Source organism: Rhinoraja longicauda, chromosome 30, assembly GCF_053455715.1.
Source record: "Rhinoraja longicauda isolate Sanriku21f chromosome 30, sRhiLon1.1, whole genome shotgun sequence".
NCBI classification, from domain to species: domain Eukaryota; kingdom Metazoa; phylum Chordata; class Chondrichthyes; order Rajiformes; family Arhynchobatidae; genus Rhinoraja; species Rhinoraja longicauda.
This window is the reverse complement of record NC_135982.1, coordinates 1,232,323-1,257,904: the sequence shown is the minus strand read 5'-3', so window position 1 is coordinate 1,257,904 and position 25,582 is coordinate 1,232,323. Positions and strand designations below refer to the sequence as shown.

Genomic DNA, 25,582 nt, shown 5'->3' with positions numbered 1-25,582 from the left:
GGGCCCCAGTTCACCTCTGCCCTTTGGGCTACGCTAGCGGAGCTGTACGGTTCCAAGTTGCAGCAAACCACAGCGTATCACCCACAGGCTAATGGCCTCGTGGAGCGGTTTCACCGCCAACTTAGGTCGGCCCTCAGCGCACGACTAAACGGTCCTGATTGGGTGGATCAGCTGCCCTGGGTCCTTCTGGGCATCCGCACTGCTCCTAAGCAAGATCTAGGGACTTCGTCTGCGGAGCTGGTATATGGCTGGCCACTCAGAGTGCCTGGTGATTTCCTTCCAGATTCCTCTGCACAGCAGCACTCGGTTCCGTCGGTTTTAGCATCACTCCGGGCGCGAGTGGGATCGCTAGCTCCGGTTCCTACTTCACGCCACGGGTGTTCCATGATGCATGAACCACCAGCCTTGAAGGACTGTGAATTTGTGTTTATACGTAGGGATGCGCATCGTTCCCCGTTGCAGAGAGTCTACGAAGGACCGTTCCACGTGTTGCGTAAAGGAACGGTTACCTTCACCTTAGATGTTGGGGGCAGGAGGGAGCTCGTCTCTGTATCCAGGCTCAAGCCTGCCCACTTAGACCAGGACCTTCCTGTCCTGGTCGGTCAACCCTCTCGACGGGGTCGTCCTCCTGCAATAACCTCCGGCCCTGGCCCTCCAACCCCTGTTGTTCCTGCAGCCCCTCTCATTACTCGTTCTGGTCGCGAAATCCAGCTCCCTGCTAGATATCGTACCTCGGGTTCTGGGGGGGGGGGGTCATGTAGCGACCATAGGGATTGGTCCTGAGAGTCGAACCCTCGGATTGGCCAGCGGGGTCAGGTGGTTGTTTTGGCGCCCAAAACCGATCAGTTGGGAGAGGACTTCGATGTGCATAGTTTAAGTTTAATGGTTGTCTGAGATCTCGATTGTTATCTTTGGAACTGAATATTGCTATCGCAATAAACTTCTTTGACAAAGCTACACTTCTTCAGCCTCGCCATACAAGGCAACTAGATAAAGATAAAGATACTGATCGGAGATGATCTAATAGAATTCTCCCATGCTGTGATCTTATTCTTATGTTCCCATGACCAACATTCACAATGCAAAGATTGCCAAGCTGATTAACAGCCACTGCATACTATATTATCGAACTCCTCTAGACTTCCTTCAGTTCACAATCTTCCCCTTGATTTAAATTCTGAGACATAGTCTTCTACAACAGATAAAACTGCAACATCACCAGAATAACTCCCACATGTGGTCAGAAGAGACGAGTTAGAGCTACTCACCATATTGACAGCGAGGTCCTTGGAAGCCGTGTGGACAGTGACACAGCTGTGATGTGCCCTCAATGCACCTGCCACCATTAAAGCACACGCTCGTACTGCAAATAGCTGTAACAGAAAGAAAGAGACATCTTTAGGAAAACATTGCAAATTCAATTACTTCCTTGTTTCAAATGTTTCACTTTTTAGTTTAGTTTAGAGATACAGCGCAGAAACAGGCCCTTACGGCCCACCGAGTCTGCACCACCCAGCGATCCCCGCTCACTAGCACTATCCTACACAAACTATGGACAATTTACACTTGTATCAAGCCAATTAACCGACAAACCAGTACATCCTTGGAGTGTGGGAGGAAACTGAAGATCTCGGAGAAAACCCACGCAGGTGAAAACCCTCGGAGAACGTACAAACTCCACACAGACAGCACCCATTGTCGGGATCAAAGCTGGGTCTCTTGCACTGTAAGGTAGTAGCTCTACTGCTGCACCACCGTGCTACCCCTTGTTTCAATTATATAACCCAGAATTGGCAAAGGCAGCCTTGTTTTCTCCCCCTCCACTCCCCACTCCCTGCCCGAGTCCCAATCCACAACCAAGTCCACTCCAGACTGCACCCTCTCACTGGCACCTTGCCTCCTCTTTTGCTCCTTCCCCGCTGTCTTAGGTTTCGGAACTTTCCCTTGATAAAAGCATCTCCCCTCTGCTTTTAAAAGACAGGCACAAAAAGCTGGAGTAACTCCGTGGGACAGGCAGCATCTCTGAAGAGAAGAATGGGTGTTGTTTCGAGTCGAGATCTTTCTTCGTTCCTTCCTACACATCCCCTCTGCTTCGCACTGATCTCCCTTCCTGACCATTTTTTCTAACCAAGCCACACAACATCATACTTCCTGTCCCTAACCTCAGACCAAATGTATAATTCAGAAACATTAGGCAGTACATTATAATGTAGGAGACCCTTATGAATAAAACAGACACTGCACAAGATAAACTCATTGCTTCAGATTTTTGGGTGAGATTTCCCTGAATATGACACAAAGTGTTGGAGTAACTTTACTGAATATCGTGGGTTTGAGATCACAGGTCTTACATGTGCACCTTACATGTGAAGGACTAAAATCCACAATGTACTCTAGTGTGAAAGACCGAGGGTGTATTTTGAAACATCGAGACGGACAATTCACAACAGAAGTTAATCGCTAAAAACTTATATTCCACTTCCAGGTCAAAGAGTCAAGGCCCTCAATTCAGGTCATTCTCAAAGTTGGAAATAATAAATGCACCAAATTACAAGGTCTTCACTACAGTTGCTCTGCATCAAGTCTTGAGTAACTGTGGACAGCCACAGTTTGAAGTCGGGAGAGGGATTTGTTTTGTGTATTTCTTAAATTAATCACTGGAATGTTCCCTCCACATTGACGCGTCTGCTGGGAATTTACTGTAATTGGGGAAGATGGTGCAGGAAGGGTGCAGGAACTGGCAAGAAAACAATTAATTATATTATGGGAGTTTCCATTCGTAATCTTCAGTAAAAAAGAGATTCTGGATAAGGGTTCACCATGGAATCATCTCATGAATTTCAGCCTTATAAAGGGAACTCACCCTGCTAGCTGGATGAGGTAATATTTTCAAAGATATTAATTCTCACAAAGCTGCAGTGTAAACAAGATTAAAAAGCGAGGGGGTTGTAATCGATAGCTCAGGATATGTGGAGAACAGATGCTCACAAATGGTAGAGGTTTGTTATTGTCACAGATACCAAGGAACACTTTTGTCACGTACCGAGGAACAGGAAAAGCTTTGTTTTGCCTGCTATCCAAAACAAATCAGATAATACAATGTGGAGTTGGGGAGTAGGGGTGGGGGAGGGAAGAGGGGGGATGGGGTGAGTGGGGGGGGCTGGGGGTGAGTTGGGGGGAGGAGGGGGGATAAGGGGGATTGAGTGGGAGGGTGAGGGTCCTAGACCAATACAGGGGAGGCTTTGGGTCCACAGCTCGCTCTGGCTGCACTGCTGGTGCCACGAGGCCGAGGTGAGTGGCCCCCTCTCCCCTTCCCTGTCCCCCCTCTACGAGGAATGGGCCCAACGGGTCCACTTGGTCTAGTACAATGTAAACATACAACTGTCAAACTAAAGTATGGTGGCATGATGGTGGTGGAGTTGCTGCCTTACAGCACCAGAGACCCGGGTTCCATCCTGACTACGGGTGCTGTCTGTACGGAGTTTGGACGTTCTCCCCCGTGACCTGCATGTGTTTTCTTCAGGAGCTCGGGTTTCCTCCCACACTCCAGACGTACAGGTTTGTAGGTTAATTGACTTGGTGAAATTGTAAATTGTCCCTAGTGTGTAGGATAGTGTTAGTGTACAGGACTCGCTGGTCGACAAGGCCTCGATGGGCCGATGGGTCTGTTTCCACATTGTATCTCTAAACTAAACTAAACTAAATTACAACAGATAGAGCAAAGGGGAAGATACAGAGTGCAGAATATAGTCCTCAGTATTGCAGGGCACCAGTTACATGGAGGACTCCAATGTCCATAAGGGGCAGACAGTACCCTAGCTTATGGAAGGGTCATTTAGAAGCCTGATATCAGAGGGGAAGAAGCTGTTTCTGAGTCTTCTGTTCCCTCTGCCTGACAGGAGCAGGGAGAAGAAAGAATGACTGGGGTGGGACATGTCTTTGATTATGTTGGCTGCTTTTCTGAGGAAGTGATAACTCCACAACTCAGTCACAGACATGGAAATAAAGCCTTCGGCCTACCGGGCGGCACGGTAGCGCAGCGGTAGAGTTGCTGCTTTACAGCGAATGCAGCGCCGGAGACTCAGGTTCGATCCTGACTACGGGTGCTGCACTGTAAGGAGTTTGTACGTTCTCCCCGTGACCTGCGTGGGTTTTCTACGAGATCTTCGGTTTCCTCCCACACTCCAAAGACATACAGGTATGTAGGTTAATTGGCTGGGTAAATGTAAAAATTGTCCCTAAGTGGGTGTAGGATAGTGTTAATGTACGGGGATCGCTGGGCGGCACGGACTTGGAGGGCCGAAAAGGCCTGTTTCCGGCTGTATAGATATGATATGATGATATGATATGATGATATATGGCTCTTCGACCTAGATGCCCCAAATACACTAGTTCCACCTGCCTGCATTTGGCCCAGATCCCTTTAAACCATTCCTATCCATCTACCTGTCCAAATGTCTTTTAAATGCTGTTATAGTACCTGCCTCAACTAGCTCCTTTGGCAGCTCATTCCATATACCCAGCAACCTCAGTGTGAAAAAGTATTTTCTCTTCCCCTGCCGTCTTCTCCCGCGGTCAGGCTGCTGAAGTTGCCACGTAGGGTCGGTCGGGGCTCCCGACATTGAAGCCCCCGCCCGGTGGAGAAAAACCAGGCCGCGCCGGACGGTGAAAGGTCCATAGCGGGCTGACCCAAGCCTTGCAATTCGGGACGGGCGAAGACAATGCCACTGCAGGAGCTCCCGATGTCGGCCCCCACCCAGGGGCCTGTATGGCGAGTCTGGAGGCTTGTACTTTGTTAAAGAAGTTTATTGCGGCAGCAATATTCAATTACAAAGGATAACAAACGAGATTACAGACAACCATTAACTCAAACTGTTAACATCGAAGTTCTCTTCCCACTGCCTGGTTTTTGGGCCCCAAAACCACCACCTGACCTAGCTGGCCAATCAGTGGGTTCGACTCTCAGGACCAATCCCTATGGTCGCACCACCATGTGACCTTGCTGGCCAATCCGAGGGTTCGACTCTCAGGACCAATCCCTATGGTCGCTACATGACCCCCCCCCCAGAACCCAAGGTACGGAACCTAGCAGGGAGCCGGATTTCGCGACCAGAACGAGTAAGGAGAGGGGCTGCCGGAACCACAGGAGCAGGGGGTCCCGGATCAGGTGGAATTGCAGGAGGACGGCCCCGCCGAGGCGGTTGGCCGACCAGGACAGGGCGATCCTGATCCAAGTGTGCAGGTTTGAGCCTGGACACAGAGACGAGCTCACTCCTGCGCCCAACATCCAAGGTGAAGGTGACCGTCCCTTTACGCAACACGCGGAACGGTCCTTCATAGACCCTCTGCAACGGGGAACGATGGGCATCTCTACGCAGAAACACAAACTCACAGTCCTTCAAGGCAGGCGGTTCGTGCACCATGGAACACCCGTGATGTGAAGTAGGAACCGGAGCCAGGGAACCCACTCGCGCCCGGAGGGATGCTAAAACCGATGGAACCGAGGGCGGCTGACCGGAGGAGTCCGGAAGGAAATCCCCGGGCACTCTGAGTGGCGAGCCATATACCAGTTCCGCGTACGAAGTTCCGAGATCCTGCTTAGGAGCAGTACGGATGCCCAAAAGGACCCAGGGGAACTGGTCTAACCAGTCAGGGCCGTCCAGCCGCGCACTGAGGCCTGTGAAACCTCTCCACGAGCCCATTAGCCTGTGGGTGGTACGCCGTGGTCTGCTGCAACCGGGAACCGTACAGCTCCGCAAGCGTAGCCCAAAGGGCAGAGGTGAACTGGGACCCCCGGTCGATGGTAATGACGGACGGAACACCGAAACGGGCCACCCAATGGAGGGCCAGGGCCCGGGCACAAGAGGCGGCGGAGGTGTCGGACAACGGGAAGGCCTCCAGCCAACGGGTAAATCGGTCAACCACCGTGAGTAGGTGAGTGTAACCCCTGGAGGAAGTTAAAGGCCCAACTAAATCAACGTGAATATGAAAAAAAACGGACCGCAGGGACCGCAAACTCTTGCACCGGAGGTTGGACATGCCGGTGAACTTTAGCGGTCTGGCAGGGAACACAGGAACGGGCCCAAGCGGCTACTTGTTTCCGCAGACCATGCCACAGAAACCTAGCGGCTACTAAGGCACTAGCGGATGGACGGGTGTCGTAGCCCATGAATGGCATCAAACACCCGGCGCTGCAGGGCGGCCGGCACCACCGGCGGGGAAGGGAAACATCACACCAGACTTTTGTACCCGCAGGCCCGCAAGCCACTTGGGCCAACTTCAACCCCAAAGTGGTGGACTGGTATGCTGAGGCAGTGTCTGCCAGGCGCTGTGCCTCCACAAGCTCCTGGAGATCCACCTCGCAGTCCACCGCTGAAATTGGGGAAATGGCTGGCCGGGACAGGGCATCAGCAACGGCATTAAGCTTACCTGCGACATGACGGACATCGGTAGTAAACTCTGAGATGGCAGTCAGGTGCCGCTGCTGGCGGGTCGACCATGGGTCGGACACTTTCGAAAAAGCAAAAGTCAATGGTTTGTGGTCCGTAAAGGCCACAAATGGGCGGCCTTCTAGAAAATACCTAAAGTGGCGGACAGCTAAATAGAGAGCCAGAAGCTCACGGTCAAAGGCGCTATACTTCAGCTCAGCCGGATTAAGCTGTCGGCTGAAAAACGTCAAGGGCTGCCAACTGCCATCCACCTGCTGTTCCAAAACCCCTCCCACCGCCACGTCCGACGCATCGGCTGTCAGGGCCGTGGGGGCGGAGGCGCTCGGGTGGATGAGCATGGTGGCGTCTGCCAGAGCCACTTTAGCTGCCTCAAAGGCCGTCTCAGCGGCCGCGGACCACTCCAACTCGACAGGTTTGCCTGCGAGACACTGGAAGAGCGGACGCATGACCCGTGCCGCTGCCGGTACGAACCTATGGTAGAAGTTCACCATGCCCACGAACTCCTGCAACCCCTTTACTGTGGTGGGTCGCGGGAAGGCACGGACAGCCTCCACTTTTTCGGGCAAAGGAGTGGCGCCGGCAGAGGTGATCCGGTGTCCTAAGAAATCAATAGAGTGGAGGCCAAATTGACACTTGGAGGGGTGGATGATGAGCCCGTGGTCTTGAAGCCGCCGGAACACGGTCCGCAAATGGACCAGGTGTTCCTGCTCCGAGCGACTGGCGACCAGGATATCATCCAAATAAATGAAAACAAAAGACAAATCCCGACCAACATGGTCCATAAGCCGCTGGAAAGCCTGTGCCGTGTTCTTTAAACCGAAAGGCATACGCAACCATTCGAACAACCCGAACGGAATGATCGTGGCAGTCTTTGGAATGTCTTCCGGACGCACAGGAATCTGGTGGTATCCCCGCACCAAATCAATTTTGGAGAATACCATGGCACCTTCCAGCCCAGACGAGAAGTCCTGGATGTGCGGTATGGGGTAGCGGTCGGCCGTGGTGACAGCGTTAAGGAGTCGGTAATCTCCACATGGTCTCCACCCCCCAGATGCTTTGAAGACTATATGCAACGGAGAGGCCCACGGGCTGTCGGACCGACGGACAATGCCCATTCGTTCCATCTTCTGGAATTCTGCCCGCGCCACCACCAGTTTGTCCGGCGGCAACCTCCGAGCCCGAGCGAAAACGGGGGGCCCCTCGGTGGGAATGTGATGGACAATGCCGTGCCGGGCAGAAGGGGCGTCGAAACGCTGAACGAGCATCTCCGGAAACTCAGCCAGGACCACAGCATACGGGCCGGAGGCCGAGACAACGGCCTGGACAGTCAGGCTGGGCGGGATGGCCGGCGGTGGAGCAGCGGGCTCATCGCTGCTAGCGGAGGGTCGAAGGCCTTTACCTCGGACATCGGGAACTAGCGAAAAGGCCCAGAGGAAATCTGCGCCCAGGATCGCCTGACCGACTTCCGCAACGATAAACGACCATTCGTACGTGCGGGTGCCGAAAGCCAGAGAATTGCCCGCGTACCATACGTGCGGATGGGGCTACCATTAACCGCGTTGAGGGTAGGCCCTCTCTTACCCGATCGGGCTTCGAGGTCGGTCGGCGGCACGATGCTGACTATGGCTCCCGTGTCGACCAAGAATTCTGTGTCTGTGAATCGATCTCGGACGTAGAGGCGTCGGTTCTGGCCAATCGCAACCGCCTCTATGTATGATCGGCCGAGGCATTTCCCGAGAAGGTACAAGGTGAGCGGCAGTTGCGGGCTTCTCCACCCCATCACAGATGATAATAACACCAGCCGCGCTTGTGCGGATCTTTTTGGCGGGGTTTTGAAGAAATGGCGGGAGACGCGGCGCCATCTTGGTGCCGCTGCGGGCTGCCCAATGGTGCCGAGACCCTGTTGATCGAACTGTGTTTTTTTGATTTCGACGCCATGAGCGCATCAGCTTTCTCCGCATATGCCACGGGGTCCTTAAAAGAACAATCCGTGAGCATAAGCCTAACATCTTATGGAAGTTGCTCTCGGAATGCCTGCTCGAACATGAGGCAATCCTTGTGCTCACCTGCCAGCACCAACATTTCGGCCATGAGAGCGGACGGTAGCCGATCTCTGAGATCCGGCAGGTGCATAAGCCTCTCAGCTCGATCATGCCTACTGAATCCGAAGGTTCGAAGCATGAGTATCTTCAGCGCCTCGTACTTGCCGTCTACAGGAGGGGAGGTGATGAACTGCATCACCTGCGCGGACGTCTCAGGCGGTAGAGCGCTGACCAGGTAATAATACTTTGTCTCGTCCACCGAGATGTTTCTCAGGTGGAACTGAGCTTCAGCATGGGCAAACCAAAGTTGTGGTTGATGCGCCCAAAACGGAGGAAGATGAACGCTGACCGCGTTTAGCTGCGGTACGCCGGGCGTTAGAACCAAAGAAGGGGCGTCTTGTCCCTCCATGGTAGATGATCGGCTAGATCACGTCGGGGTCACCAATATGGCGAGTCTGGAGGCTTGTACTTTGTTAAAGAAGTTTATTGCGGCAGCAATATTCAATTACAAAGGATAACAAACGAGATTACAGACAACCATTAACTGAAACTGTTCACATCGAAGTTCTCTTCCCACTGCCTGGTTTTTGGGCCCCAAAACCACCACCAGCGGGTTCGACTCTCAGGACCAATCCCTATGGTCGCACCACCATGTGACCTTGCTGGCCAATCCGAGGGTTCGACTCTCAGGACCAATCCCTATGGTCACTACACCTGCGAGCTTCCGACTTCCACCCACACTTCCACCGAAGCCTCCGAGGCCTCCGAAGGCAAGTCGTAGTCGCACTCGCAGCACCACCACAGCCTCCAAAGACAGCCAGCTCCGCAGATGGTGAGTACAGTCCAGTCCGCGGGCTCTGCAAACCAGAGCCCAGGTGGTCCCAGCTGGAGGCCGCCAGCTCCAGGGGTTAGGCCGATGGTAGGCCGCAGTGGGAACGGAGACACCACCCAGAAAAAAGGTCGCATCTCCATTCGGATCAGACTCCGTACAGAATTTTTAATAGTTCCCCCACCCACATAGCACACAACCACAAAAAACACCACATCACATCGAAACACAACAATTAAAACAAAAAAACCCCACAAAAGACAAACGTACTGCAGGTGAGCTGCAGGTGTGCCCTCTAGTTTTAGACTTCTCTACCCTGGGCAAAAGACAGTGAACATTCATCTTATCTATGCCTCTCGAGATTTGATAAACTTCCATCAGGTTTCCTTCCGTATGTTTGGAAAGCAGATGAGGAGGGATTTCTTTAGTCACAGGATGGTCAATCTGTGGAATTTATTGCCACAGACAGTTGTGGAGACCAAGCCATTGGGTATTTTTAAAGTGGAGATAGATAGATTCTTGAATAGTACGGGTGTCAGGGGTTATGGGGAGAAGGCAGGAGAATGGGGTTGAGAGGGAGAGATAGATCAGCCATGATTGAATGGCGGAGTAGACTTGATGGGCCGAATGGCCTAATTCTGCTCCTAGAACAGGGGTCGGCAACCTTGTTCGGCATAGTGGCCAGGACCCATGTCTGTGAGTGGATGGCAGGCCACATCTATCGCCCCGGCAGGTCGGGCGGGCAGCTGAAGTGCAGCTTGCTGAGGATCTGCCATGGATGTGTGTACGTATGTGGGCGTACATGTGTTCCGTGTCTACGATGGTGCAGGTGGACAACGGCGGGCCCAGCGCCATGGCGTCCAGGGCGAGGAGCAGCAGCAGCAGCCACAGCAGCCGCCGAGCGCACATCGTGCACTGCGCACCGCCCACAGACCACACCGTGCACAGACCACACCGCGCACAGACCACACCGCACACCGCACACAGACCACACTGTGCACAGACCACACCGCGCACAGACCACACCACGCACTGCGCACAGACCACACCGCGCATAGACCATACCGCGCACAGACCACACCGCACAGACCACACCGCACATAGACCATACCGCGCACTGACCACACCGCGCACAGACCACACCGCGCACAGACCACACCGCGCACAGACCACACCGCGCACAGACCACACCGCGCATAGACCATACCGCACAGACCACACCGTGCACAGACCACACCGCGCACAGACCACAGACCACAGACCACACCGCACACAGACCACACCGCGCACTGCACACCGCACACAGACCACACCGCGCACAGACCACACCGCGCACAGACCAATACGAACCTCTACAGTGTCTAGATGTCGGAAAGAAAATGGCAGAAGTCTAGTTGACGGAAAAAAAACTCCGCCTGCGGGTCGGATGATTTTGGGTCATGGGCCGGATCTCTGTCCTGGAACTTATGAACATGAATGAGGTCTTCCCTCGGCCGCCTTCTCTCCAGGCTTCAGCCTGCGGCCGGGCATGTGGACAACACCAAGCAGCCGAGCTAGTTACAGCAAACATGGCCACTGAGTGCACAAGTGATATCTTCACACCTCAGCTGGTTACAACTATGCAAAGCCCAATCAAACCACAAACCATAGAAACATTGACTCGAGACAAGATTCAAGACAACTGGACTGATTGGGGTGTCTGACCTTAACACGAGAAGGACAGTTTACAGTGTTCTAATCGTCAGGCAGTAGGAGGATGGAGGCACCAGAGAGATGCTGGAATATGGAACAAGTAGCAAACTGCTGGAGGAACTCGGCAGGTCAGCTGCATCTTTGAGGGGCCCTCATTGAAACCTACCAAAACATGAAAGGCCTGGATAGAGTGAACAGACTGAATGTTTCCACTAGTGGGTGAGTCTAAGACCAGAGGACACAGCCTCAGAATAAAAGGACGTACATTTATAAAGGAGATGAGAAGCAATTTCTTTAGTCAGAGGGTGGTGAATCTGTGGAATTCTTTGCCACAGAAGGCTGTGGAGGCAATTGATATTTTTAAGGCAGAGATTAACAGATTATTGATTAGTATAGGTGCCAGGGGTTGTGGGGAGAAGGCAGGAGAATGGAGTTAGGAGGGAGAGATAGATCAGCCAATGGAGGAGTAGACGTGATGGGCCAAACGGCCTCATTCTGCTCCTAGAACTTATGAACCTATCTGTGGAGGCACAGTGACGTTAGACGTTTTGGGTCGTGACCCTGCATCAGGATTAAAAGTGTAGAGAGATCAAGGGGGATGAGTGAGGCAGGGTCGGAGATAGGTGGAACCAGATTGATGGGAAAGTGGACAATCCCTCTTGTCTCCACAGATGCTGCTTGACCTGCTGAGTCCCTTCAGGCATTTCCTTTTTGATGGAAAAGAAGAAGTTGCTTGAGTGACATTTTAAATTCCATACCACACTGAATCTGACAAGATATTAAATGATTGACTGCCTGGAACATACACAATGTATTACAAGGGCTGGAGGCAATATACGCAGCACCACCTTCTCCACAACAGATTCCAATCTAATGACCAAATCCTCAACCTCTCCGTCCAATGATAGTCACTGTGGCCTATTGGGATTACCGGAGTCGCTGCCTCAAAAGGCAGCCAGCATCATCAGAGACCCACACCACCCTGGCCACACACTCATCTCACCCCTGACATCGGGAAGAAGATACAGGAGCCTGAAAACTGTAACGTCTAGGTTCAGGAACAGCTTCTAATTAAACATTACAACCTCCAAATATGCTCTGAACTACATAGACTTGTGGTATTGGTTTTGTCTTTTTGCACTGTTATTGTTTGTTTGTATGTTTTACGCGTGTGCGTGTGGTGTGTGTATGTAAGTACGTAAGCATGTATGTCAAGAGAGTCAAGAGTGTTCTATTGTCGTGTGTCCCAGATAGAACAATGAAATTCTTACTTGCAGCAGCACAACAGAATATGTAAACGTAGTGCACTGTAAACAATACAATAAACGAGAGAGAAAAAAAAGGTCAGTGTGTATAGAATGACAGGAGTGACTTCAACCAGCAGTCAGTCTTCCATACTAAGAACCTGAGAAGAATCCTTAGAATAGTTTGGCCAAACACTATATCCAACCAAGATCTCGTTGCTCAATGCCAGCATGAGAGTATGGATACCATCATCATGAGAAAGCGCTGGGACTGGATTGGCCAAATACTGAGAAGAGAACCAGACAGCATCCCAAGAATAGCCCTGCACTGGACACCAGAAGGGAAAAGGAAAAGAGGGAGACCCAAAACCACATGGCATCAAACTGTAGAGGAGGAAATGAAAACTATGGAATTGACCTGGGGTAGTGTCCAAAAACTAGCCCAGAACAGACAGGAGTGGAGGACCTTTGTTGTTGCCCTACATGCCAGGAGGCACAATGGGCAGTAAGTTACAATCGGAGCTCCCTCCATCGGTGTCTTCCTGCTTCCACTATGGGCTGCATCCTATTCTCCAGTTCCTCTGTCACTATTGTATCTGCTCTGGTGAGAAGACTTCCCACACCGTGCCACCAAGATGTCCTTATTCACGGCTTCTCCACCAGTTGACAGGGTTTCACAATTCCCTGCACTTCTCCTCTCACCCACTCTCCTCCCAGCTCGAGTTCCCCTTGGCCTCCTGCTGAATGAGCAATCTCCTCCCATCTAATGTGTTATATTCACGATGTGGCGTCTCCTACATGAGTTTAGTTTAGTTTAGAGATACAGCACGGAAACAGGCCCTTCGGCCCACCGAGTCCATGCTGACCAGCAATCCCCTCACACTAACACTATCCTCCACACACTTGGGACAATTTCCAATTATCCAAGCTAATTAACCTACAAGCCTGCATGTGTTTGGAGTGTGTGAGCATCGCAAGGCAGCAACTCTGCTGCTGCACCACTGTGCTGCCCCACATTGGACAAACTCTAATGCAGATTTGATGAACGCTGAGCAGGCTGCCAGGGGTTATGGGGAGAAGGCAGGAGAATCGGGTTAGAAGGGCGAGCGAGATAGATCAGCCATGATTGAATGGCAGAGTAGACTTGATGGGTGAATGGCTTCATTCTACTCCTATCACTTATGATCTTATGATCTCTGTAAATTGCTATTTGTCAGTCCAAGTGCTGCCTCATCTGCAGGACATTTCCACAATTCCTTTTCAGATTTCCATCAACTGCTCTGTTCTAGTCACGGTTCCAGTATGCGCTTTTAAAAATTCTTTCCAACCGGCCTCATTAATCTATTAACTGGGGTCATTTTACACTCCACCCTTTCACAGATATTCCCTTGGGGGCACAGAGTGCTGGAGTAACAGCGGGTCAGGCAGCATCTGTGGAGAACATGGATAGGTGACGTTTTGGGTTGGGACTCTTCTTCAGACTGATTGTGGTGGAGGTGAGGGTGTCGGGGGAAGAAAGCTGGGAAAGAGGAGAGGCAGGACAAAGCGTTAACAGTAATAGGTGGACACAGGTGGGGGGGGGTCATAGAATAATACAGTGTGGAAACAGGCCCTTCACCCCAACTTGGCCACACTGGCCAACATGTCCCAGCTACCTGCCTGCGCTTGGTCCATATCCCTTTAAACCTGTGCTGTCCAGCTACCTGTCTAACTGCTTCTTAAATGTTACGATAGTCCCTGGCTCACTGCCTCCTCTGGCAGCTTGTTCCATACACCTGGTGCAAAATAGTTACCCCTCAGAATCCTATAAAATCCTCCCCCCTTCACCTTAAATCTATGCCCTCTGGTTCTCGATTCCCCTACTCTGGGCAAGAGACTCTGTGATTCCACCTGATCTGTTCCTCTCATGATTTTATACATCTCTACAAGATCACCCCTCATCCTTCTGCATTCCAAGGAATAGAGTCTCAGCCTACTCAACCTCTCCCTATAGATCACACCCTCAAGTCCTGGCAATATCCTTATAAATCTTCTCTGCACCCTTTCCAACCTAACAACATCTTTCCTATAACAATGTGCCCGGAACACAATACTCTAAATGCAGCCTCACCAACGTCTTATACAACTGCAACATGACCTCCCAACATCTATGCTCAATACTCTGACCGATGTGGGCCAATGGGCCAAAACCCTTTTTGACCACCCTATCTACCTGTGATGCCACCTTTAATAGGAACCTGAGGGGTAACGTTTTCCCACAGAGGGTGGTAGATATAGCAATGAGGTGCCGCAGGAGTTAGTTGAGACAGGTACTCCAACATATAAAAGCAGTTGGACAGGTATGTGCCTCGGAAAGATTTAAAGAAATGTGGGCTTTATGCGGACAGGTGGGACTAGTGTAGATGGGACATCTTGGTCGGCATGGGAACGTTGGGCTGAAGGGCCCTTTTCCATGCTGTATGACTCTATGAGTCTATGGTCAGATACCTGCTTTTACCTTACCAGGGCTCTGTTATGTCAGGAGACCCCTGGAACTCTGAGAGTCAAAGAGTTCCTTAAGGGGGATATAAAGAAATTAAGGTATCAAAAAATGCTGGAGTAACTCAGCAGGTCAGGCAGCATCTAGGAGAGAGGGAATGGGTGACGTTTCGGGTCGAGACCCTTCTTCAGACTGAAATTAAGGGGTCCGTTCAGCCCCTTCAGCTGGACTCAACAACCAGATTTTGGCTGAGTCCATTTAACGATTTGTTCTCTGTATCTTTTTATATTTTAACCCCACAAAATGGCACATAGATGTGCATTACAATAATTCCATTACCCACAGCTTTCAAGGGTGGAGGGATGCCTCCTTAATTTTTACCATTGAATATGCATCTGATTTTTGGATATTGGCCTGTGGGGTCACAGCATTCTGAGCCATATAAGAGGGTGGAGAGGACACAGCTCCCGTATATCTGCAGCTTGGTCTTAGTGCTGTATTGCTGGGACCTCCATACATTGTTTAGCATTCTGAAAACATTCCTAGCCTTGTTTAGCCGATTCTTAATGTCATTTTGTGCTCCGCCATCGTATCTGACTTTACTACCAAGATAAATAAACTCCTCAGTTATGGGAAGGTCGTTTCCATTCACTTGGATTGGTAAGTGGTTTTGGATGTTTCGTGTCATTAATTCAGATTTTTTCTGGTTTATCTTCAAGCCAATTTGTTGTGCAAAGTCAATAAAACGGGATGTTTTTTCCTGCATGTGTTTGTGAGTGTGGGAGACCAGAGCTATGTCATCAGCAAAATTAAGATCTTCCAATGTTGAGAAGAGGGTCCATGGTATGCCTCGTGCTTGATCTTCAGTTGTCTGAGGCATCACCCAGTCAATAGCAATATTAAAGAGTAGCGCTGACATCACACACCCTTGTCCAACTCCTGTCTTCACCTGGAATGTGTGGTTACGATTGTAAAGGAAGTTGTTTCACGTGTCCCACAAAAAGATTGGCAGAACTTGGGCTTCTGTGGGTTCCAATAGCCACAACATTGATTCTGAGCCATAGAGTCATTCAGCATGGAAATAGGCCCTTCAGCCCAACTTGTCCATGCCGGCCATCATGCCTCATCTACACTAGTCCCACCTGCCCACGTTTTCCCATATCCCTCTAAACCTATCCTATCCATGTATCTGTCCAAATACCTTTCATATGCTGTTATAGTACCTGCTTCAACTACCTCTTCTGGCAGCTCGTTCCATATACCCTCCACCTACTGTGAAAACAAATGGCCCCTCAGGTTTCAGTTTAAACCTGCATCGCAGTTCCTTCTTCCACAGAATGCCGGAGGTGTTTGTCCCGAATACGATCTGTGTTGTGTCGGAGGTATTTCTATTGCTGGGGAGCATCACTGAGCAGGCCCGTGGGGTAGACGTGTGGAGGTGTAGCGTTGTAGATGGGTGGATTTATGAGGAGTTTCATGAATTGTGCCCTTGGGTGCTCTCAGGCGCACAGGTTTATGGCTGGGGTATTGGGTGATGGCGGCTCTGGTTGCAGGGCTGAGAGCTAGTGTGTGTGGGGGAAATTCACACTGAACTGGCAGGCACAGTCTCCACTCACTCCCCAGCACTTTGGTGTTTATTTCAAAGAGTGGTTTGATGGAATCTGGATTTCAACTATTTTCTCCCTATTCATTTTACCCTCTTCTTCCTGTCGGTCTTTCCATGGAGATACCAGCAGAGATTCTGATGGTCCAGCTCTCTAGGACTCTGGCTAAGTCATATTGTTCTGCACGTCCCATTACAGGAGAGATATGGAGGCCTGGGAAAGCTGCCTGGATTAGAGGGTTTCAGCCACAGGAAGGTGTTGGTCAGACTTGGATTGCTCTCTTTAGTATGTCAGAGGTTGAGGGGAGACTTGATAGAAGTTTATAACATCTACAGGATAGACAGTCAGAGCCTGTTCCCAGGGTGGAAATGTCCAACACGAGAGGGCAGAGTTATAAGTCAAGTCAAGTCAAGTCAACTTTATTTGTCACATACATATACAAGATGTGCAGTGAAATGAAAGTGGCAACGCCTGCGGATTGTGCTAAATTACAAAACAGAATAGAAAACAAAATTTTAACACAAAAAATAAATTAATACAGTAAATTAAATTAGTCCCTGGTGATATGAGAGTTAACAGCCCTGATGGCCTGTGGGAAGAAACTCCGTCTCACTAAGGTGAGAAGGGAAAAGTTTAATGGAGATGTGGGGGGCAAGTTGTTTACCCAGTGGTGGGGGCCTGGAACACACAGGGATGGTGGTGGAGATATAATATAATGGCATTTAAGATGATTTTAGATCGGCACATGGAATAGAGGGATATGGATCATGTACAGTCAGTTTAACCTGGTATCATGTTCAGTACAAACATTGTGGGCCGAAGGGCCTGTTCCCATGCTGCACTGTAGGAAAGAACTGCAGATGCTGGTTTAAACTGAAGATAGACACAAAAAGCCTGAGTAACTCAGCGGGACAAGCAGCATCTCTGGAGAGAAGGAATGGTGACGTCACCCATTCCAGAGATGTTGCCTGTCCCGGTGAGTTACTCAGGCTTTTTGTGTCTATCTTCTGTACTGTTCTATGTTCTATATCTAATTCATGATGTCCCGGACACCTTGCACTCTGTGCCGTGACCTCTGACCTCTTGCCCGTCCCCTGTCCCTTGCACCCTGGCAGTCCGCACCTCCCTGTACCTCACCTCTTGCTCACTGTGTCCTCTGCTCCTTGCTCTCAGGTCCCACATACTCTAGCACATCGCCTACTGTCTTCTTTCTTTCGTAGAACAGGCCCTACGACCCACAATGCCTGTGCCGAACATGATGCCAAGACCAGCTCTTACCTACGTGCACATGATCCATATCCATGTGCCTATCTAAAAATCGCTGAAATGCCACTTCAACAAATACCACTGGTGAACGGTATGTGCCTCGCTCGTTCCAAACACTCACCACCCTCCGTGTTGAAAACCTGCCCCACACATCTCTTTTGCCCCTTCACCTTAAAGCTATGCCCTCTCGTATTTGATATTTCCATTCTGTTAAAAAGGTTCTGCTTGTCCATACAGTTAATGGCAAGACCCTTAACAGCATTGATGTGCAAAGAGATCTTGGAGTCCAAGTGCATAGCTCACTGAAGGCGGCAGCATGGACATACGGTGGTAAAGAAGGCATATGGTACGTTTGCCTTCATTGCTAGGGGGACTGAATGTAAGAGTCGCCCACTGTCCACTTTGACAGCCTTCCTCACTGTCCGTGACCCCAGCAATCATGGTGTCATCTGAAAAAAAACTAACCAACCCGTCTACATTCACATCCAACTCATTTATATATATATCACAAGCAGCAGAGGTCCCAGCACAGGTCCCTGCAGAACTCCACTGGTCACAGATCTCCAGCCTGAATATTATCCTTCTGCCACAATCCTCTGTCTTCTATCAGTAAGCCAGTTCTGAACCCATACGGCCAAGTTACTATTAATCCTGTGCATCCTAATCTTCTGGATCAGCCTACCATGATGGACTTTATCAAATGCCTTACTGAAATCCATGTAGACAACATCAATCACCTTCATCACCTCCTCAAAAAAAGCGATCAAGTGAGTAGGATATTACCTGCCGTTTACAAAGCCACGCTGACTGTCCCTAATTAACACATTCTCTTCAAAAACTTTTCCTGAAGTATTCCCTCCAGTAGCTTCCCTACCACTGACATGAGGCACACCAGCCTATAATTCCCTGGATTCTCTCTACTTCTTAACTAGGACATCCAGGACCTCACCTAGAGGCTAGAGAAGATACAGAGTCATAGAGTCAGTCATACAGCAACGGAAACAGGTCTTGTGGCCCCAACTTGCCCACGCCAACCAACATGCCCCATCTATACTAGTCCCACCTGGCCATGTTTGCCCCATATCCCTTGACACTTATCCTATTCATGTACCTGTCCAAATGTCTCTTAAACAGTATGGTTGTACCTGCCTCAACTACCTCCTCCAGCAGCTCATTCCATACACCCATCACTCTTTGTGTCAAAATGTTACCCCTCAGGTTCCTAATAAATCTTTCCCCACTCACCTTAATCCTATGTCCTCTAGTTCTCAATTCCCCTACTCTGGACAAAAGACTGTGCGTTTACCTGATCTATTCCTCTCATGATCTTGTACACCTCTACTAGATCATCCCTCATACTCCTGCACTCCAAGGAATAACGTCCTAGCCTGCTCAACCTCTCCTTACAGCTCAGACCCTCGAGTCCTGGCAACATCCTCGTAAATCTTCCCTGAACCCTTTCCAGCTTGACAACATTTTTGCCAGGTGCCCAAAACTAAACACAATACCCTAAATGTGGCCTCACCAAAGTATTACATAACTCCAACATTACCTCCCAACTTATATACTCAATATTCTGACTGATGAAGTCCAATGTGTCAAAAGTCTTTTTGACCACTCTATCTACCTGTGACGCTACTTTCAAGGAACTAGGTACCTACACTCCTTGATCCCTCTGCTCTACAACACTCCCCAGCCCTTGTTAGACTTTCCAAAATGTAATATCTCACACTTCTCTGTATCAATTTCCATCAGCCATTCCCCACACACCTGGCCAACCGATCAAGATCCTGCTGCAGTTTTTCACAACCATCTTTACTGTCTGGAAAACCACCCACTTTTGTGTCATCTGCAAACTTGCCTTGTACGTACTCATCCAAATCATTGATGTAGATGACAAACAGTAATGGACCCAGCACTGAACCCTGAGGCACACCACTCGTTTCAGGCCTGGGACAATTCTGGGCATCCTCGCATTAGTGCCTTGTGTTACAGAGGGACTGCGGAGGAATGCAAGCACTATGTATTGAGCATCCACCAAGACACCTTTTGTGTTGCACCTTCAATCCCACCTGCACCAACGGCAACTGTCACATCCACCTCTCCTCTGCCACGTTAAGGTTCAAGTCTGAAAGGGAAGAAAGTCATGGACTTTTCTTTTGGCATTTGAAACCCTCATGAACAGTTCAGCACCAAATAAAGCATTGCAGATATAAAATGCTGAAGTCCATGAAACGACTGCTGCGAATTAAGGAATTTGCTGCAGTTTTGTTGCGTTTCTTTGATTACACCATGAAATGGTCAGGGAATCAGTTTCCCAGATGTGAGGTGGAAAACTGGTCTGGAAGCTGAATCGTCAATGGGAGTCCCTGAGATGTTTCTGTTTCCCCACCTCCACACCTCACCCTGGGACCTCTGTGGGACGGTTCTGCTACAGCTTGCCTGCATGACAGGCTGTCTACAGGTTGCCTCGATCACTGACAAGCAACATTCATTATTTGCAAGCACTGCTGTGGTTCTCTGGTGCAGTTGTGAATGCTAATGGCATCAAGCACAAAGACTGGAATGTGAGGGGGCCTGTTTGTGCGTGGCTGTGGTATTCCTTCAAGTGCTAAGTGTTTTTGGGCAATGTTGTGTGCTCTGAGGTGAGGTGTCAGCATTGGCAAAAGGAACCATTCTCTATTTTTAACAGTCAGTTTTAACTGCTGGGTCAGCAGTGGAAGAACTAGATGTGGAGTTGGGTTCTGCTAAATCAGCAGTGGACTAGTTTCGAGTGGTGCTGCACTGTGCAAGAGATGGAGTGGGTTAAAACTCAACGACTAGGTTCAGAATAAAGTAGTCCAAAGCCCAAATATAACTGAAGATCAGGAACAGAATGCACAGATATAGGGTGGTGCAGCGGTAGAGTTGCTGCCTTACAGTGCCAGAGACCCAGGTTCGATCCTGACTACGGGTGCTGTTCTCCCTGCGAACGTTTTTTTCCGGGTGCTCCGCGTTCCTCCCACACTCCAAAGACATAGAGGTTTATACAGTAGGTTAATTGGCTTTGTAAATATTGTAAATTGTCCCTGGTGCTTGTAAGATAGTGTTAGTGTATGGGAATCGCAGGTCGGTGCAGACTCGGTGGGCCGAAGGGCCTGTTTCCACACTGTAACTCTAAACTCTAAACTAAATAAGGATAAAGCTTTTCAGAGCACAGTTAAGACTTGGAAGCCCAGACCAGCCCCTTCTCTGAGAGAAGCCGCCTCCACATCACTGTGAACTCAGCCAACATCCTTGTCCTTTCCTGAACCGTTGTTGACACTACAATCAATTGTGAATCTCGAGTCCCAGTATCCCCCCTCACATCGTCCACCTGTGGCCAAACTGGCAAGTTAAAATTCCAATGTCTCCACATGTGGGAGACATATAAACCAAACCAAACATGGGAACAACATTTATTGGGATGGATTATGTGTGTTCTGGCAGTAGGAAGGGGAATAGATTGAGTGCCAGATGGACCTTTACACAGAAACATTCCAAACACGCAGAACGTATTAGTGACTCTGCTTGATAAATTCAGGAACTGGGGAAGCACATGTCTAAGGGCAGCGATAGGTGACTTGGGGAATAAAGACAGATATAAAATCCTGTTAGAAGCAGCTGCAGACTCCATCCCTGGACAGAAGGCTTGCATTATTTAATTTTTTAAACAGGAAGACTAATGGCCATTGATGTTCTCACCACTCACCCCTGATCCCTCACCCCCCCCCTCCCCCACCCTTCACCCCTCACCCCTCATCTCAGAACCCTCACCTCTCACCCCTCACCCTTCACAAAACACCTCAATATGAAGGTGACAATGTACCCTTGTTGCTCCTCCCCCTCCCCATTACAGAAATGCAAGTTCCTTTACACTTTAAAACCAGTAACTATATTTAGTTATTTAAAAAATGGTTCCATTCCACGTCAGAATTAAACACATTGGAGATGAAGCAATGACTCCTTGGCAAGTGCCAGATGTGGAAACCATCAGGATGGTTGTCAGCAGATGTAGGGAATGTAACTGGGACTGTGTCCTGGGATTGGAGGATGTTGGCTTCTCATGCAAGATAACTAGTCGATCCCCGTTCACACGCCTGGCGTTTCTGCAGGTTTGCCAACTTTGAGAGGGAAGATTGCTCAGGTTGCTCTGGGTTGCTATGCATTTCTGACAACTGAATCTGGCTTGTATACATTATTTTTGAACACATTTGTGGCTGTACCTCAAACTCACTACCATCCACACAGTGTGTCTGTGTCCTCCCTGGCCCCAGACTGGTCAAATTAACTGGTATTGTCTTCATTTAGGGCAATGAAGGTGTGTTGGTGTGTGGAGTTTGTACGTTTCCCCTGTGACCACATGGGTTTTCTCCAGGTCAGTGAATAATGTCGCAGGCTGCAGGGTGGGGTGGTGACATGATCATTCTCAACAACATGAGTGCTAACGATCCAGCTGAACTATTGACAACCATGTTCAGAGCAATACATCAAATAAATGATCCATCTCAGTTTCCACCTGCAGTTATAGAGAAATAAAGTCATAGAGTCTTACAGCATGGAATCAGGCCCTTCAGCCCAACTTGTCCACACCGTCCAACATGTCCTATCTACACTAGTCCCACCTGCCTGCGTTTGGCCCATATCCCTCTAAACCCATTCCTAACATCACTGCTACCAGTGTCCGCACAATTTGATTCATTCCATGCAACATTATGAAACGGCAGACAGCATTAGGACCAGATAACATTTACTGCTGACGACTACTCTCTGAACTGGCTGTGCCTCTGGTCAAACTGCTCCAGGAGAATTAAACTGGCATCTACTCAATGGCATGGAAGATCACCCAGACATGCCCATCCATAAAGCACAGGATGAATCCAAACTCACTCATCAACATCCATCATCAGCAAAGTTCTGTTAAGCACCTCCCCAGTAACATCGCCGCAAAGGTCCAGTTTACCAGATGTCCAACTCTCTGCCCATCCAAACAACCATATCACTATTCATCCCGTACACCTTCATCTTCTGCATCAGCCTAGCATGGGGGCCTTACTAGAATCCAGATAGACAACGTCCACCACCCTCCCTCAACAATCACCTTCATCACCTCCTTAAAAAACTCAAATTAGTAAGACATAACCTGCCGTGTGCAAAGTCACGCTGACTGCCCTAATTAACCCATTCTCTTCCAAATGGGAGTAAATCCTATCCTGGAAAATCCTCTCCAGTAGTTTCCCTACCACTGACGTGAGGCTCACCAGCCAATGCTTCCCTGGATTCTCTCCACGTCCCTTTTTACATAAAGGAACAACATTTACAATAGACAATAGACAATAGACAATAGGTGCAGGAGGAGGCCATTCGGCCCTTTGAGCCAGCACCGCCATTCAATGTGATCATGGCTGATCATTCTCAATCAGTACCCCGTTCCTGCCTTCGCCCCAAAACCCTGACTCCGCTATCCTTAAGAGCTCTATTGAGCTCTCTCTTGAATGCATTCAGAGAATTAGCCTCCACTGCCTTCTGAGGCAGAGAATTCCACAGATTCACAACTCTCTGACTGAAAATGTTTTTCCTCATCTCCGTTCTAAATGGCCTACCCCTTATTCTTAAACTGTGGCCCCTTGTTCTGGACTCCCCCAACATTCGGAACATGTTTCCTGCCTCTAATGTGTCCAACCCCTTAATAATCATATACGTTTCGATAAGATCTCCTCTCATCCTTCTAAATTCCAGTGTATACAAGCCTAGTCGCTCCAGTCTTTCAACATATGACAGTCCCGCCATTCCGGGAATTAACCTAGTAAACCTACGCTGGACGCCCTCAATAGCAAGAATATCCTTCCTCAAATTTGGAGACCAAAACTGCACACAGTACTCCAGGTGCGGTCTCGCTAGGGCCCTGTACAACTGCAGTTCTCCAATTTGCTATTCTCCAGTTCTCCTGGACCATGCCTCTGGCTAGAGATGGCACAAGGATCTTTGTCAAGGGTTCCACAATCTCTTGTCTCTCTCAATAACGGGTTAGATGCCATCAATTGCTGGGGATTTATCCATTTTAACGCTCTTCAAGAGGACCAACACCTGCTCCTTCTTAATCGCATATTTGTGTTCTCCACACAAATCTCACTGTCCTGCATGTCAGGCTAGGACCATTCCTTAGAGTGCGGGAGGCTGAGGGGTGATCTTATAGAGGTGTATAAAATCATGGGAATAAATTCGGTGAATGCACAGTCTTTTATCCAGAGTAGGGGAATCAAGAACCAGAGGACATATGTTTAAGATGAAAGCGAAAAGATTTAATGGAAACCTGAGGGACGACTATTTTACTCAGAGGGACCTAGGATTATGGAACGAGTTGCCAGATGACGTAGTTGAGGCAGGTACTATAACAACATTTAAAAGACACCTGGACAGGTACAATGAAAGATGTGCAAAAAGCAATGATGACCAAGGAAAGGTGGAGCCCACAATGGTCTATTGTTGGCTGTGCAGAAGGTGATAATGAGTTATACAGACAGTGAAACTCAACAGGATGACAGTGAAACTAGTGTGACAACTAGGGTGGGGGAGGGACGGAGTGCGAGGGGATGCAAAGGTTAGAGAAATCAATATTTATACCACTGGGTTGTCAGCTGCCTAAGCTTGTTCCAGCTGCTCTTATTCAATAGGCCATCATATTTTCTATCCTCCTGTCACTACCACTGTGGGCAGCAAAAAAAGTAAAGATCTGTCACCCCCAGCAATCTCCACCCTTGCCTCCAGTAGCAACCAGGGACACATCTCAGATCCCTGGGACCTTTCCACCCTAAGCCCACTGAGACATCTAATACCTCCTTTTCAATGATAACAAGTTCTAGGATAATTGCCGCTTCCTGAAGTCTCCGATCGCAGCCCCCATCTCCACAGTGAAAACAGATGAGAATCGGAGTCTGACAAAGGGTCCTGACTTGAAGCTTCATCTGACCATTCCCTCCACAGATGCTGCCTGACCCCGGAGTTCTTCCAGCACTTTGTGTTTTGCTCTAGATTCCAACATCAGCAGTTTTTTGTGTCGACTGATGAGAACATTGATTGAAGATACACATATTGGCATTTGATCCCTTTCTCTGGTTATTTCCTTGTCTATAATAAAATATCTTTGGATTTTCCACAATCTTGCACCTCTTCTTTGCCCTTCAGTAAAATTGTAAATTGATCCTAGTGTGTAGTAAAGTACTAGTGTATGGGGTGATCGCTGGTCAGCATGGACTCAGTGGGCCAAAGGGCCTGTTTCTGCACTGTGTCTCTAAAGTGTATTTAGGATTTCTTTATTGATATTGGAATGCCACATTTTCCTGTGTATGATCCTCTCCCAGCTCATCATGGCTGAAGACTCTAGACACTGGATTGCTGAGTTGAGAAAAGGCCTTGTCAAACAGGCATGGGAGAGAGGGGTAAACTGCAGCAAGATTCAGTTGAGTTTAGTTTAATAGTTTAGTTGAGTTTAGTTTAATAGTTGAGTTGGGTATAGTTGAGTTTAGTTGAGTATATTTTAGTTTAGTTTACTTTACTTTACTTTATCTTATAGAGTCATAGAGTGACACAGTGTGGAAACAGGCCCTTTGGCCCAACTTTCTCACACCGACCAATATGTCCCAGCTATACTAGTCCCACCTGCCAGCATTTGGTCCATATCCCTCCAAACCTGTCCTATCTATGTACCTGTCTAATTGATTCTTAAATGTTGTGATAGTCCCTGCCCCATTGGGCAGCTTGTTCCATTCACTCATCACCCTTTGTGAGAAAATGTTACCCCTCAGATTCCTATTAAATCTTTTCCCCTTCACCTTAAACCTATGTCCTCTGGTCCTCAATTCCCCTACACTGGACACTGTGCATCTACCCGATCTATTCCTCTCATGATTTTATACACCTCTACAAGATCACCCCTCATCCTCCTGCACTACCAGGAAT

At 49.1% G+C, this 25,582-nt stretch overlaps 1 protein-coding gene across 1 annotated transcript in view; it reads right to left on the bottom strand.

Annotated features, from left to right (window-relative positions):
* The window catches only part of LOC144607921 (uncharacterized), a 511,597-nt gene that overhangs the window by 438,670 nt on the left and 47,345 nt on the right, over positions 1 to 25,582 (bottom strand). Inside the window, exon 4 of the mRNA XM_078425055.1 lies at positions 1,269 to 1,373. Within this exon, the coding sequence (XP_078281181.1) occupies positions 1,269 to 1,373 (105 nt within the window). The remainder of the gene's footprint in view (positions 1 to 1,268; positions 1,374 to 25,582) is intronic.